Here is a 16,525-nt window from a genome sequence, read left to right on the forward strand (position 1 = left end):
AAGACTGTAAATCGATCCTGGTGATTTAAAACTAATAACAGGAGTGACTTTAACCTGATGTGCTTCTGGTAAAAGGTGTTTAAGGATGTTAAAAGGAAAGCTTAAAGGATTACTTAGTGTTGTATTCTTTGGGGGTTGTATTTGAATTGATGGTTACTAAGATGTTCGCTGTATGTTTTTACAAAGGTTAACTTGAGTTCATCGAATAAACATTGTTTTGCTTAAAAGGATACTTTTCCATTTCTGCTGTACCGCACCTGTAGAGTGGGCCGTGTGCTCCCCATACCACAATCTACTAAAAGTTGTGGGTCAGGTGAATTCCATGATACACTTTGGGTTTCTCTAAACCCTGGCCCATAACATATGCAATTTATGCTTTTCCAATTAAGGGGCAATTTTTTCGTGTGGCAATCCACCTAGCCTGCACATCTTTGGGTTGTGGGGGCGAAACCCACGCAAACATGGGGAGAATGTGCAAACTCCACACGGACAGTGACCCAGAGCCGGGATCGAACCTGGGACCTCGGTGCCGTGAGGCAGCATTGCTACCACTGCACCACCGTGCTGCCCCGTAGTTCTTGTTAGGTAAACACACAAACATAATATGAAGCAATGCTATCCTCGAACTCAGAGCTGTTAATCTGACCATTTTCTCTCTCCCACAGAACCACTGTCCGAGCCTTTGATCAATATTACCTATGTGGAGACCACCATCAAACTGACCTGTCAAGTATCTGCGGGGAAAGCGAGTTCCATTGTATGGATGAAGGATGGGAAAATCATCTCGATTACCAAACGTTATCAGTTAGTGCAAAACAACAGTATGTTTATTATTTCTGACCCCATAAAATCAGACTGCGGGACCTACACTTGCATCGTGGAGAACCCGGTTAGCAAGAAGAACATTTCCTATCCTCTTGCAATTTATGGTGAGTTGCCAGTCAGTTAGTTAAAAGCCTTAACAGCACCTAATATATCTTCCTGAAGATGTTGATGTTGGAAGAACATTATATATTTTCCTGACAGGTGAAGGGGGTAAGATTGAAAAATCCTGAGTTGTTAGTGTTCATTTTCCTGATTTACATTGCTTTTTCAAAATGTTTTCCAATTAAGGGACAATTTAGCGTGGCCAATCCACCTACATTGCACATCTTTGGTTTGTGGTGGTGAGACCCACGCAGACACAGGGAGGATCAACATTTTTAAAGAGTTATAGCAACATCAGATTTTTAAGCAGGAGGCCTCTACGATCATCTTCCGTTCCAGATTCCGCTCCGTGGAGCAGGATGAAATGTGCTCACATTTCCTCTTCCAAAAGGTCACAGAGATTAGCAGCCTGGAAGGAGATGGCTCAGTTAAGTCATCGCAGTCTGACATCCTGAAGATCAGCAAATCCTTTCATGCCGGACTGTATGACCTGAAGCCAACAGACAGCACAGCTTCCCAGCCTTTCCTGTCATCTATCACGGAGGTCTTGGAAAACAGCGAGCGTTAAAGACTGGACAAACCGCTAACTCTGGAGGAGCTGACAAAGGCCGTCAACTCCTTTGAGACGAGTAAAACTCCCGGAAGCGACGGCTTACCGGTTGAGTTGTATTCGGCTCTGTGGGACTGGATGGGCCCAGACCTGCTGGAAGTGTACGAGAGTATGCTTCTGGATGGCAGCATGTCAGAATCCACGAGGAAAGGCATCATCACCCTCATCTACAAGCAGATAGAGGAAAGGGAAGAAATAAAAAATTAGACAACCTATTTCACTGTTGAATGTGGATTATAAATTTCTAGCCAAGGTCATCGCCAATCGGGTCAAGTCTGCTCTGGAGTCGGTGATCCACCCTGACCAGACCTATGCTGTACCCAGCAGGAAGATCTCTGATAGCCTCTTGCTACTCAGGGATACGATCGCCTATGTGCAGGACAGGAGGGTGGACACCTGCCTCATCAGCCTTGACCAGGAGAAGGCGTTTGACAGAATATCGCACACCTACATGATGGATGTGCTCTCCAAAATGGGGTTTGGGGAGCAAATTCACAATTGGATCCAACTGCTCTACACAAACATCTATAGCGCAGTCTCAATCAATGGGTGGGAATCAGAAAAGTTCCAGATCAAATCTGTAGTCAGGCAGGGCTGCCCCCTCTCCTCTGTCAAGTCCATCAGGAAGGAGCCAGGCATAAGAGGAGTGACGATCCCAGGCAGTGGAGGCATTCAGATCAAGGCCTCACTGTACATGGACGATGTCTTCTGCTCGGAACCGATGCCAGTGCGCAGGCTCTTGAACACCTGCACCCTGTTAGAACTGGCCTCAGGACCCAAGGTAAACCATGGCAGGCACCAGGCTATGTTCTTTGGGAACTGGGCTGACCGAACCTCTGTCCCCTTCACCATCAGGTCAGATTAGTTTTCGGAGCGGCTGGTGCATGCGCCAAAAACTGGGAGTTGCGTATCGCCAAGGTAAGTCAGAAATTGGGACGTGGGAGCAATGCTCCCTCTCCATTACGAGCAAAAACCTGGTCATCAGGTGTGAAGCACTCTGTGTTGCTGTACCTGGTCAGGTCTGGCCCATAACCCGGTCCTGCACTGCAGCAGTCACCAGGGCCATCTTCAAGTTCATCTGGAGATCTACGATGGATCGTATCTGAAGAGACACCATGTACTCTGGATGAGGGAGGGAGAAACATACCCAAAGCTCCCCCTCATCCTGATGGCCACCTTTGTGCTTGGACCCCCGGTACGCAAACACCAAAGGTGCGATTCTCCCCCAAAATGTCTCAGTTAATTTGTCTCGGGTTTTTCAGGGAGTTTTCCGCCGGCGAGGTTCCCACTGCTATTCAATGATGCTTAATCACTTTTTTGGGCTCGGGGAGTTTCTCACGGTTTAGCTCGTATTTAGGATTATTTTTAGCACTGAGGAGCTGAACTCCGAGATCGGGCTGCCATTTTGAAAGGGTGCCCCAATCTCTTAGTGAGCTCGTGGGTCCCCCCATCCATGGGCAATTTCCCCCCACCACACATATGGGCACAACCCCCCCCGCCCAAGTGAGGTCACCCCACTATTGGGTCCCTGGGGGTCCCCCCGTCTTCAGCCCCCCAAAATCTCCTTATAGCACCCCCTCCTTTCCAGGACCCCTAACGAGGACCCCCACCCATCACCATCCCCAACCTCCCAATCTGCACTGCGCACCCTACTCTTCAAAGCCACCCTCCACCCTCCTTTCATGGGCATGGCCACCCTCGGCCCCTGGCGCTTGGGAGTGCCAATCTGCCACTTGGGCATCCTTGCACTGCCACCCTAGCCCTGGGCAGTGCTCCTGCCAACTTGGTGGTGCCATCCGAGCTTCTTGGCAGTTAAACGGTGGCAGTGCCAATGTGCCAGCTGCGCAGTGCCAAGGTGCCACATTCCAGAGGGAGGGCCACAGGGCCACACTGGGGTCTCCGAAGGCCCGGGAGAACACCCCCCTCCCCCCCCCCCCCCCCCCCCCCATCCCGGATGCCATTCTGTCTGGTCCATGTTTGTGTGGACCAGTGCTGTATGGCGCCCAGCTGCGGCCTCGCTGGGAAGGCTTCTGGATCCCGTGTTGCCGGTGGATACCCTGTAAGTTTGCTTAAGCCGATTTAAAATCGGCTTCGGCATGCGCTGTTTGGTCACGCCCCTTGAGGGTGTGATCCTGACCCAGTTGCCTAGCAGGACTTGTGTGAATCCCGCAGGGCTGAGAGAATTCCGCCCGTAATGTTTTTTCTTTAGAGATTTTATGAATAAAGTATATATTTTTTAAAACTTAGTATTGTTGTTTAAGTGAGGAGGAAGGGATGGCCCAATGAAGGTGTTCAAGAGCCTGCGCACTGGCATCGGTTCCGAGCAGAAGACATCGTCCATGTACAGTGAGGCCTTGACCTGAATGCCTCCACTGCCCAGTGAGCCTAATCTCAAAATGTTAACTGTTTCCCTCTCCGCAGCTGCTGTCTGACCTGCTGAGTTTATCCAGTATTCTCTTGTTTTGATTTCAGGGGCTGGATTCTCCGAATCCCCATGCCGAAATCACCACTTTCGCGATGCTCCGTCCCCCGAAAAGCAGCGTATCCATGGCCTCCGAACGTTGGCTGAGGCCCGTCCTGCGATACTCTGTCCCCGACCGGCCGAGTTTCCGGCCGCGTGGGCCTCTCATGGTCTCGCCCGTTGGGAGCTCAGCGTGCCGACTGCGGACTCTGTCCAGGGAATCGGTGGCTGTTTTGCACCAGTTTTCCTGAACGGAGAATCCAGTCTCCAGAATCCACAGTATTTTGCTCTTATTTTAGCCCAACCTTGGTTGTGGGCAATCTTTGGAAACAATTCTGAAAGAATTTCTAAGAGGCCATCTGTTTTTACTGAAAAAACTCTCCACCTTTGCTCATGATGAAAGCTTGGCTGAGCGATATGGTAAACCACTGTATTGTATTATACCTGCTGTATGTAACATGCCTGGGCTTGCCCCTGCTGGCTCCACCTGTGGCTCCTCCCCTCGGGCTCAGGTATAAAGGTGGCCAACCTCTGGCCCTGCCTTCAGTCTAGGGCCGGTTGCCAGCAGGTATCTTTAAGCTAATTAAAGCCACAATTTCACTTTCAACTCGTCCCCTGTCGTTATTGATGGTACATCAAGCGACAAGACTGAAAATACATTAGCTTAGCAAGGGTCACTCATCTCAGTGGTTTTGGCCATTGAATTGAATTGTTGACATAGCTTGATTTATTATATGTGATTTTAGAAAGTTGTTCTTTCTATGATATACTTTGTCAATGTCTGTAATATCCTGCACGGGTCCTGCGAGGTGAGAATGCGTGTCTTCCCTGCGCTCCTTGTGGCGTAGGAGATCCACCACTAGGGGCAGGGTATCTCAATTACCCAGAGTATAACAGGTCGGACAGTGAGGCAGCCACCAGGGATGTCCCCAGTAGGAGTCTACCGGGGAGTGTAAATACACTCTTTGTAAATAAAACTACCTTCTTACTTTTACTCGGTTTGGACTCCCTCGTCCTTATTAAAGCCTCAATTTTATTGGGAGAAAATTAAGAGGTCCTTCGCTGTCGCTGGGCTAAAATCCTGGAACTCCCTCCCTCACAGCACTGTGGGTGTACCTACGCCACATGGACTGCAGCGATTCAAAAAGGCAGCTCACCACCACCTTCTCAAGCAACGCAGGGATGGCAATAATTGTTGGCCTAGCCAATGATCGCGTGAACGAATAAAAGGATAGAGGCAGAAATCATCATCACGTTTTACAAATAATTAGCGATGCACTATGTACCATACAGACCAAGATCTAGAAGGTGATATTAGATTGGAAGGCTCTTTTTTTAACCGGTATGAAGATGATGATTGAATGGCCTCATTCTGTACTGTGCAGACATGCATATATATATTTATGTTGTTGTGGCAGTGAGGTGGAGCAGCAGAGTGGTTAATGGAGAGAATTTTGCATTGGTGGCGGAAGGCACTCATGGTGGAATGTAAGAGGTCAGAGGGGAGGAATGGAGGCTTTAGTGGGAGGGATTGAGTGGCAGGAAAGGGTTGAAGGACTGGAGGAGATGGAGAGTGAAGAAATGATAGGATTTAAACATTAGGCTGAGAATTTTAAATTTCACACATTGAGGGACAGAAGCTAATAATGGGCCATGAGGACTGTGGTAACAGGTGACTGGGACATGGTACAGGGGAGGAAACAGGCAGCAGTTTCAGATGAGTTGAAGGTTGGAAGGCAGCACCTTGAGCATAGGAATAATGGAGTCTGGAGGTGAGAAGAATGATGGCTCAGAATTTCAGCAACAGCTGGGCTGAAGTAGGGGCAGAGTCGGGTGATGTTGAAGTTAGACAGCCTTTGTGGTCGGATAAAGGCTTTGGATGTTCAAATGCTATCCCCGAGCTCAGACCTATTAATCTGACCATTTTCTCTCTCCCACAGAACCGCTGTCTGAGCTTTTGATCAATATTACCTATGTGGAGACTACCATTAAACTGGCCTGTCAAGTATCTGCAGGGAAAGCGACTTCCATTGTATGGATGAAGGATGGGAAAATCATCTCAATTACTGGACGTTATCAGTTGGTGCAAAACAACAGCACGATGATTATTTCGGACGCCACAAAACCAGACTGCGGGACCTACACTTGCATCGTGGAGAACCCGGTTAGCAAGAAGAACATTTCCAATCCTCTTGCAATTTATGGTGCGTCTTGCCAGTCAGTCTGTCCCATTTATTAGTTTAAAACTTTACAGCACCTAATATATCTTACTGAAGATGTTGATGTTGGAAGAACTTTGTATATTTTCCTGACAGGTGAAGGGGGTAAGGTGGAGAATCACAAGCTGATAGTGTTAGTTTTACCTGATGTACATTCCTGATATTTTCAGGGAATGCCAAAGTGGAAAATCATAATTTAAGTTCAGTCTATTGCAGACAGATTGCACAATGTGGGAACGGGGACACTGGCACAGTAAGATACACTTGTCTGATCTTTGAGTTGAGGTACATGTCATGATATTTACATGGGTATGTGCAGAAGGGGCTGATGGGTAATGGAAAGACTACTAGGGGGCAGCACTGGCGTGTATAAAAGGGGAAGCAAGCAGCCCTCTGGCCTCTTTGGCTGATTAGCCTGAGGAGAACAGAGGCAGAGATTTAGCTCAGGGCTGCTAGTGTGGTCAGGACTAGTTGTAGAGCAGAGAAAAGTTGTAACCTTTCTACTAGTACAGTTCTTAAAGTAAGACCTCACGCAGTTATTTCAGTTATGTTGCTCAATAAACCTGTAAAACTTCTGGATGACTTCGAGCCTTCTTCCAAAGCCTCTACTGCAACTGAGTTGAGTAGCACAGGTTACCTGCCTGATAGGTAACAAAACAGCACATTGTCGGGCAGAATGGAGAGTACTTTACGTTGTGTTAAGTGGTCGGAATCTCACCTTGAAGGGTTGGGGTGGGCTTTGAAAGTCATATCGGAAGCCTACTGGGAGACGTATTTCCAACACTCAAAATCCTTGATAATCAAACTTTTAAGGAATAGAAGATCGCTGTTTGTAAACTGCTTTCAAAATAGCATAAGTTTAAAACACATTTTCTATTTCAGGTCTTCCACAGCTGTATTATTATACAGTGCAATTTTCCATTTTTGCACTAATAACTGCTGTTGCTGCCTTGATCTGTAAAATAATTTCATTCTTCAAAGACTGCACAAGTAAGAGAAATTTGTTATTTTCAGGATTTGGTATTGAAACTTTTAAAATGTTACAACAGACTCTGAAACTTTTAAATGTGACGCCTGTGCCATTTTAAATTTGCTTCTTCATACGAGTGATTAATTTGAATATGCAAATGTTTGTTCAAGTGATTTTAATACAAATTTGCTTATTGTTCCAGGTCTCCAGTTATTAAAAAATCTATTCCAAATTCTGCAGTTTGTGATTTTTATCGCCAACTCGATGTATTGGATATGGATTGAAGGTACTTTATATGCTGCTGGTCTTTGCTCCCAGTTGGTAATTCTATTCCTACAATACACAACATAGAAAATTCCAGTTTAATATTTTACAAACTGAGAATTTGGATGAGCTCTAACCTTAATTTGCCAAACTGAATTTAAAGTCAATCATTTTGCATCAACAAAACATTTTTTTTGTAAAAACCCAATTAGTTCACTGAGTTTGGAAATTTCCTCAGAACTGTTCCCATTGCCTCTCATAACCACATCATAGTCCTGACGCAGTTGGAATTAGCTGTAATGAAACATTTCCACCCCTCCCCAATCTGTGATCACCAATTCACCCGCATTGCCAGGGACCCGGGTTCAATTCCAACCGTCGGTGACCGTGTGGAGTTGCATGTTCTCCTGTGTCTGCGTGGGTTTCCTCCGGGTGCTCCAGTCCGTCTCCGTCCCCCCCCCCCGGCCCACACAGTCCAAAGATGTTGTGTTGAGGTGGATTAGCCATTCTAAATTGTCCCTTAGTGTCCAACGGTTACGTGGGGTTATGGGGATTCAAGGATAGGGTGGGGAAATGGGCCTAGATAGAGTGCTCTTTTTCAGAGGTCGGTGTAGACACGATGGGCCGAATGGCCTCTTTCTGTACTGTAGGGATTTTATGATCAACACACTCTGGCCCACTCCCCCAAGCTTTGTCACACTGGTTCTATGTTCAGCAGCGAAGGACATCTGCACGCACTGCCAATCAGGCCGTGCATGTTTCTGCTCGACCCTCAGTAAATATTTTCAGTACTTCCAATGCTTCTACATTCATATTCAAACATCTTTTCCCTTCAGCATGTACATATGCCGAGCAACCTGGGTCTTGAGGAATTGAACACCCATTAAATATGGGCAGTCCACGGTCACCCCCAAGTGATCGGGTCCTCGTGAACTCCAGGGTTTGCGACCTCAGTCTATGTTAAAGTGTAGAGTTCAGTTATAGAACATACAGTGCAGAAGGAGGCCATTCAGCCCATCGAGTCTGCACCGACCCACTTAAGCCCTCACTTCCGCCCTATCCCCCTAACCCAATGACTCCTTCTAACCGTTTTGGACACTAAGGGCAATTTAATGTGGCCAATCCACCTAACCTGCCCGTCTTTGGACTGTGGGAGGAAACCGGAGCACCCGGAGGAAACCCACGCACACACGGGGAGAACGTGCAGACTCCGCACAGACAGTCACCCAGCAGGGAATCGAACCTGGCACCCTGGCCCTGTGAAGCCATGTTGCTAACCACTATGCTACTGTGCTGCCCATCAGCTGTGTTGATCTCTCGATATCTCGCTGCAACCTGCCCTGTCCTCATTACTGCACCCAGGCTCAAGAGTTCTTGCAGCTGTTCTCCTCATTCCACTTCTGTGGCAACCGACCTCAGTCCCACAGAGAATCAGCACAAACGTCATTGCTCAAAGATATTTTGCCTTTGCCAAGGCCCGAGAAGAAGGGAATGGGAGCATCGTGGTTGTTGCTGGATCAGTAATCCTGAGGACTGGACCAGTTATCTGGTTATACAAGTTCAAATTTCAGCTGGCAAATTAAAATTTAGAAACTGAACAAATCGGGAATAAAAAGCCAGTATAATAATAATCTTTATTAGTGTCACAAAAAAGGGGCGGCATGTGGTGTAGTGGTTAGCACTGGGACTACGACGCTGAGGACCCGCGTTCGAATCCCGGCCTGGGTCACTGTCTGTATGGAGTTTGCACATTTTCCCCGTATTTGTGTGGGTTTCACCCCCACAGCCCAAATATGTGCAGGTTAGGTGGATTGGCCACGCTAAATTGCCCTTATTTGGAAAAAAAAATAAAATTTGTGTCACAAATAAGCTTACATTAACACTGCAATGAAGTTATTGTGGAAAATCCCCTCGTCGTCACAGTCCGGCGCTTGTTCGGGTACACAGAGGGAGAATTCAGAATGTCCAATCTTGTTCATTAAGAAAGGAAATCTTTCAGCCTCACCCAGTCTGGTCTATATGTGACTGAGAAATTCTCAGAAATGTGATTGACTCTTTTTTTTTTTTTTTTTTTTTTTTTTTTTTTATAAATGTTTTATTGAAAATTTTTTCCCAAACAACAATTTTTCCCCTCTTACAAAGCAAACGCAACAATAACAATACAGAAATTTTAAACAATACACAAGTAACAAAACCCCTTTATCTTTGACCTAAACTAAACCCCCCCTCCCCCCCCCCCCCCCTCCCCCTGGGTTGCTGCTGCTGGTCATCTGTCTTCCCTCTAACGTTCCCCTAGGTAGTCGAGAAATGGCTGCCACCGCCTGGTGAACCCTTGAGCCGATCCTCTCAGGGCAAACTTTATCTGCTCCAGTTTAATGAACCCCGCCATATCATTTACCCAGGCCTCCAGTCCGGGGGGTTTCGCCTCCTTCCACATGAGTAGGATCCTGCGCCGGGCTACTAGGGACGCAAAGGCCACAACGTCGGCCTCTTTCGCCTCCTGCACTCCCGACTCTTCCGCAACTCCAAATAGAGCTAACCCCCAGCCTGGTTTGACCCGGGCCTTCACCACCCGCGAAATCACTCCCGTCACTCCCTTCCAATACCCTTCCAGTGCCGGGCATGCCCAAAACATATGTGCGTGGTTTGCCGGGCTCCCGCCACACCTCCCACATTTGTCCTCCACTCCAAAGAACCTGCTCAATCTTGCTCCCGTTATGTGTGCTCTATGTAGCACCTTAAATTGAATCAGGCTAAGCCTGGCGCATGAGGAAGAGGAATTTACCCTGCTTAGGGCATCAGCCCACATACCCTCCTCTATCTCCTCCCCTAGTTCTTCTTCCCACTTTCCTTTTAGTTCGCCCACCGACTCCTCCCCCTCTTCCCTCATCTCTCGGTAAATCTCTGACACCTTGCCCTCTCCGACCCACACCCCTGAAAGCACCCTGTCCTGTATCCCCTGTGTCGGGAGCAATGGAAATTCCCTCACCTGTTGTCTAGTAAATGCCCTCACCTGCATATATCTCAAGAAATTTCCCCGGGGCAACTTATACTTTTCCTCCAATGCTCCCAAGCTCGCAAAAGTCCCATCTATAAATAAATCTCCCACCCTCCTAATTCCCAACTGGAACCAGCTCTGAAATCCTCCATCCATTCTTCCTGGGGCGAACCTATGGTTGTTCCTGATTGGGGACCCCACCAGGGCTCCCCGCACCCCTCTCTGTCGCCTCCACTGTCCCCAGATATTCAATGTTGCCGCCACCACCGGGTTCGTGGTAAACTTTTTAGGTGAGATCGGTAGCGGCGCCGTCACCAGCGCCTCTAAACTCGTCCCTTTACAGGACTTTCTCTCCAGTCTTTCCCACGCCGCTCCCTCACCCTCCATCATCCATTTACGTATCATTGCCACATTGGCGGCCCAATAGTAATCGCCCAAGTTCGGTAGTGCCAATCCTCCTCTGTCCCTACTACGCTGAAGGAACCCCCTCCTTACTCTCGGAACTTTCCCTGCCCACACGAAGCTCGTGATGCTCCTGTCTATTTTATTAAAAAAGGTCTTAGTGATTAGTATAGGGAGACATTGAAATACAAATAAGAACCTCGGGAGGACCATCATCTTAATTGCTTGCACCCTGCCCGCCAGTGATAGAGGCTGCATGTCCCACCTCTTGAAGTCCTCCTCCATTTGTTCTACCAACCGTGTCAGATTAAGTCTGTGCAAGGTTCCCCAGCTCCTAGCGATCTGAATCCCCAGGTATCGGAAGTTTCTTTCCACTTTCCTTAGAGGCAAGCCTTCTATCTCTCTACTCTGGTCCCCTGGATGTATCACAAATAATTCACTCTTCCCCATGTTTAGCCTATACCCCGAGAAATCCCCGAACCCCCTCAAAATTCGCATAACCTCTATCATTCCCCCCGCTGGGTCCGACACGTATAACAATAGGTCATCTGCATATAACGAGACTCGGTGTTCTTCTCCCCCTCTAATCACCCCTCTCCATTTCCTGGAGTCTCTCAACGCCATGGCCAGAGGTTCAATTGCCAACGCGAACAACAATGGAGACAGCGGGCATCCCTGTCTTGTTCCCCTATATAGTCGGAAATACTCCGATCTATGTCGACCTGTAACTACGCTTGCCGTTGGAGCCCCATAAAGAAGTCTAACCCAGCTAATAAACCCGTTCCCAAACCCAAACCTCCTTAACACTTCCCATAAATACTCCCACTCCACCCTATCAAATGCCTTCTCTGCGTCCATTGCCGCCACTATCTCTGCCTCCCCCTCCACTGGGGGCATCATTATCACCCCTAATAGTCGTCGCACGTTAACATTCAGTTGTCTCCCTTTTACGAACCCTGTCTGGTCTTCGTGCACCACCCCCGGGACACAGTCCTCTATCCTCGATGCCAGTACCTTTGCCAACAATTTGGCGTCCACGTTCAACAATGAAATGGGTCTATAGGACCCGCACTGCAACGGATCTTTATCCCTCTTCAAAATTAACGATATCGTCGCCTCCGACATCGTCGGGGGTAGAGTCCCCCCTTTCCTGGCCTCATTGAACGTCCTCACCATCAACGGGGCCAACAAGTCCACATATTTTCTGTAATACTCCACCGGGAACCCGTCTGGTCCTGGGGCCTTCCCTGCTTGCATGCTTCCCAGTCCCTTAATAACCTCGTCCACCCCAATCGGTGCCCCCAGGCCTACCACCCCCCGCTCCTCCACTTTCGGGAACCTCAATTGGTCCAGGAACTGCCGCATCCCCTCCTCTCCCTCTGGGGGTTGAGACCTATACAGTTCCTCATAGAAGGTCTTGAACACCTCATTTATCTTTCCTGCCCTTCGCACCGTGTCTCCCCTTTCGTCTCTAATTCCTCCTATTTCCCTCGCTGCTGCCCTCTTTCGCAATTGATGAGCCAACAGGCGACTCGCCTTTTCCCCATATTCATACCTCCTCCCCTGTGCCTTCCTCCACAGTACCTCCGCCTTTCTGGTGGTCAGAAGGTCAAATTCCGTCTGGAGTCGTCTCCTCTCCCTGTACAATTCCTCCTCCGGGGTCTCTGCAAATTCCCTATCCACCCTTAAAATCTCCCCCAGTAATCTTTCCCTTTCCTTGGCCTCTGTTTTCCTTTTGTGGGCCCCACTGGAGATCAGCTCTCCTCTAACCACCGCTTTTAGTGCTTCCCATACCACTCCCACAGGGACCTCGCCGTCGTCATTGACCTCCAGGTATCTCTCAATACACCCCCGCACTCTTGCACACACTCCCTCATCCGCCATCAGTCCCACATCTAATCGCCAGAGTGTTCTCTGCTCCCTTTCCTCTCCTAATTCCAGGTCCACCCAATGTGGGGCATGATCCGAAACCGCTATGGCTGAGTACTCAGCTTCTTCCACCCTAGAGATCAACGACCTTCCCAAAACAAAAAAATCTATCCGGGAGTACACTTTATGGCCATGGGAGAAGAAGGAATACTCCCTAGCCCTAGGTCTAAGAAATCGCCATGGATCCACTCCCCCCATTTGGTCCATGAACCCCTTAAGTACCTTGGCCGCTGCCGGCCTTCTTCCGGTCCTTGAGCTGGATCTATCTAGCCCCGGGTCCAGCACCGTATTAAAGTCCCCTCCTAAAATCAAGTTTCCTACCTCCAGGTCCGGTATACGCCCCAGCATCCGTCTCATAAATCCTGCATCGTCCCAGTTTGGGGCATACACGTTAACCAACACGACCTCCATTCCCTCCAGCCTGCCACTCACCATTACATATCTACCTCCGCTATCTGCTACGATGTTCTTTGCTTCAAATGCGACCTGTTTCCCCACCAAAATGGCCACCCCTCTATTCTTTGCGTCCAGTCCTGAGTGGAACACCTGTCCCACCCATCCTTTCCTTAGCCTAACTTGGTCCGCCACCTTTAGGTGCGTCTCTTGGAGCATAACCACGTCTGCCCTTAGTCCTTTCAAATGCGCGAGCACTCGGGCCCTTTTTATCGGTCCGTTCAGGCCTCTCACGTTCCACGTGATCAGCCTCACTAGGGGGCTACCTGCCCCCCTCCCGTGTCGACTAGCCATTACCTTCTCTAGGCCAGTCCCATATCCCGCCTCCGCGCTCCCGCTCGCTCCCCCAGCGTCGCACACCATCCCCGCCCACCCACTCTTTAGCCATTTCCTTTTGGATTTCCGCAGCAGCAACCCAGTTGTCCCCCCCCTTCTCCCTCCCTCCTCCCCTCCCCGCTAGATCTCTTTCTAGCTTGATTGCTCCCCCCATATTACTTCCGTAAGTCAGCTGACTTCAACTGACCCCGGCTACTCCTGCTCACTCCTCGACCCCCCCCATGTGGGGAACTCCCATCCGCCTTGCGCCTGTCTTCCCGCCTTATTCTTTCTGGTGCGGGAACATCCCTTTACCTGACCCGCCTCTTATGGCGCAGCTCCCTTTCCCCTCCCCCTCCCCTTCCCCATTCTCCAACTATGTCCCGTCTTTCCCCCCTCACCGGCGCCCACATTTCCCCAATGTCTCCCCCCTTCCCTGTTTACTTCTCAATTAACTTCCACCGTAACATTAACAATAACATTTCCTGCAGCATCAGTCCCTCAGTTCCGATCCAATTTCTCTTCTTTGATGAAGGTCCATGCTTCCTCCGCCGTCTCGAAATAATGGTGTCTCTCCTGATACGTGACCCATAGTCTTGCCGGCTGCAGCATCCCGAACTTCACCTTCCTTTTATGCAACACCTCTTTGGCTCGGTTGAAGCTCGCCCTCCTTCTCGCCACCTCCGCACTCCAATCCTGGTATACCCGTACCACTGCATTCTCCCATCTGCTACTCCGCACCTTTTTAGCCCATCTCAGGACCTCTTCTCTATCCTTAAGGCGGTAAAATCGCACGATTATCGCCCTGGGTGGTTCTCCCGCTTTTGGTCTTCTCGCCGGAATCCGATTTGCCCACTCCACCTCCAAGGGGCCCGTAGGGGCCTCAGCACCCATCAGTGAGCTCAGCATCGTACTTGCGTACGCTCCACAGTCCACTCCTTCCACACCCTCAGGGAGACCCAGTATCCGAAGGTTCTTCCTTCGCGCTCCATTTTCTAGGGCTTCGATCCTTTCAGTACACTTTTTATGAAGTGCCTCGTGCGTCTGTGTCTTAACCGCCAGGCCCAGGATCTCGTCCTCAATATCTGTCACCTTCTGCTCCACCACACGGAGCTCTGTCTCCTGGGTCTTTAATGTCTCCTTGAGCCCCTCAATTGCCTGTAGCAACGGGGTCAGCACCTCCCTCTTCAGCAGCTCCACGCACCGTCTCACAATTTCATGCTCAGGCCCCCATGTCGCCTGCGCTTTCTCCGCCGCCATCTTGTACTTCTCTCTTTCTGACCCTTTGGTCGACGATTCCTCGCGCTGCAGCCGCCGCCGGTTTTTTCCTCCTTCGTTTGGGGGGGACTCCCTTCTCACACGCCCCACACCGGGTTGCGTCGTCGAAAAATTCCCCGTTGAGGCTCTTAAAAGAGCCCGAAGGTCCGTCGGAGCTGGAGCCGCCGAAGCGTGCGGCTAGCTAGGCATCACCGCAACCGGAAGTCCCTTCAGTGGCCTTGATGAGGTCTTTTCACAGTTGTTCCCTCTGCTGCTAGAATTCACCCTTGATACAGGCCCTCAGGTCAGCTTGCAGCTTTAAGCTTGCCCTTCCCCCGCCTGCATGCTGGAAGAGGCCCTGTTTATCCTGTAGTTGCAGCCAAATCTTTCACTGTTTCTGCGTGTGTCTGGCAACCAAGAGACATACCCTTCCTGGGGGACACTGTCGGGGGAATATTGCCGCCTTCTTCCCACACCGGGAAATGTCAAACAAATGCCGTGGGGGCCCTGTAAAAGAGCCCAAAAGTCCGTTCCAAGCAGGAGCTGCCGAATATGCGACCTAGCTCTGCATAGCCGCACCCGGAAGTCAAATGTGATTGACTCTTAACCGTTGTCTGAAATGGCTTGGCAAGCCACACGTTGTACCTGTAATTTATGGCAAAGCCATGGTTCATCACCACTTTCTCAAGGGTAATTGGAATGGTGAGGCAAGCAATTATTGCCCAATCAAGCCTAGATATCCTGAATGTATGAACAAAGTATGTTGGTATTTAACTTGATTGGCTGCAATCTTTGTAATGTTGGTGTTTAGTTGAAATTGGATGATTCCAACCATGGAATTGAAGTGTGGGTGATAAGAGTTTTGTCCTGCTCCTGATTAATGCTACTTGCCAGTTATGCAGCATGAATGTTGCCCATCACTTCTCAACCCAAAGATAATGGCCGGGATTCTCCATAATCCCGGCCAAGTGTTGGCGCTGGCATAAACGCCGGAGTGTTTCATGCCGGCGTCAACGGGCCTCTTGGTCCAGTGATTCAGTGGACCACAGTGGGCCAGCACGGCGCCAGAGTGCTGCACGCTGTTCCGGTACCGATACGCAGCCCTGCACTGCTAGCGCGGGTCCGGGCATGCGTGTCCTGGCCGTTTCCGCTCCGGCGCATGGTGACCGTTTCCGTGATGGCTCTGCGCAAAATGGCGTGGCGACACAGCGGGCCCGCGGGAAGGAGGTGGGCCCCCTCCAGATCGCACGCGCCTGTCGATCGGTAGCCCCCGATCGCGGGCCTGGCCGTCGTGCAGGCCCCCCCCCCCCGGAGTCTGATCCCCCCACCGCCCCCTCCATCAGGTCAATGCAACCGCGGGTCCGAGCTCCCGCCGGGTGGGACCAGGTTGGAACCACGCCGGCGGAACTTGGTGGGAAGACGGCCGTTTTCAACAGCCCCCGACCGCCGCCGCGTCGACGGTGCGCGCGTGACTGGCGCCGATTCTCTGGTCGGAGAACGCTTGCCGACGTCGGAGCGGCCTGGCAGGAATTTCCAGCGTCACCGGCGATTCTCCGACCCGGCGCGGGCTCGGAGAATCCCGTCCAGTGTTATTCATGTCCAAAAATAATGACTCGCATTTTTTAATACACTTTAATTTAAAAAGAAATAAATTTAGGTGTCCAATTAATTTTTTTTTTCCCAGTTAAGGGACAATTTAGCGTGGCCAATCCACCTATCC

The 16,525-nt window shown here is 49.9% G+C and overlaps 1 protein-coding gene across 3 annotated transcripts in view; it reads left to right on the top strand.

Annotated features, from left to right (window-relative positions):
• Positions 1-16,525, top strand: part of LOC140390332 (uncharacterized) — a 108,070-nt gene that overhangs the window by 59,261 nt on the left and 32,284 nt on the right. Inside the window, exons 4-7 of one of the 3 annotated variants that reach the window (XM_072475402.1) lie at positions 666-929; positions 5,939-6,202; positions 7,100-7,207; positions 7,390-7,473. In XM_072475402.1, the coding sequence (XP_072331503.1) occupies positions 666-929; positions 5,939-6,202; positions 7,100-7,207; positions 7,390-7,473 (720 nt within the window). The remainder of the gene's footprint in view (positions 1-665; positions 930-5,938; positions 6,203-7,099; positions 7,208-7,389; positions 7,474-16,525) is intronic. The other 2 variants (XM_072475403.1, XM_072475404.1) reach the window with 2 other exon arrangements.

Source organism: Scyliorhinus torazame, chromosome 14, assembly GCF_047496885.1.
Source record: "Scyliorhinus torazame isolate Kashiwa2021f chromosome 14, sScyTor2.1, whole genome shotgun sequence".
NCBI lineage: Eukaryota > Metazoa > Chordata > Chondrichthyes > Carcharhiniformes > Scyliorhinidae > Scyliorhinus > Scyliorhinus torazame.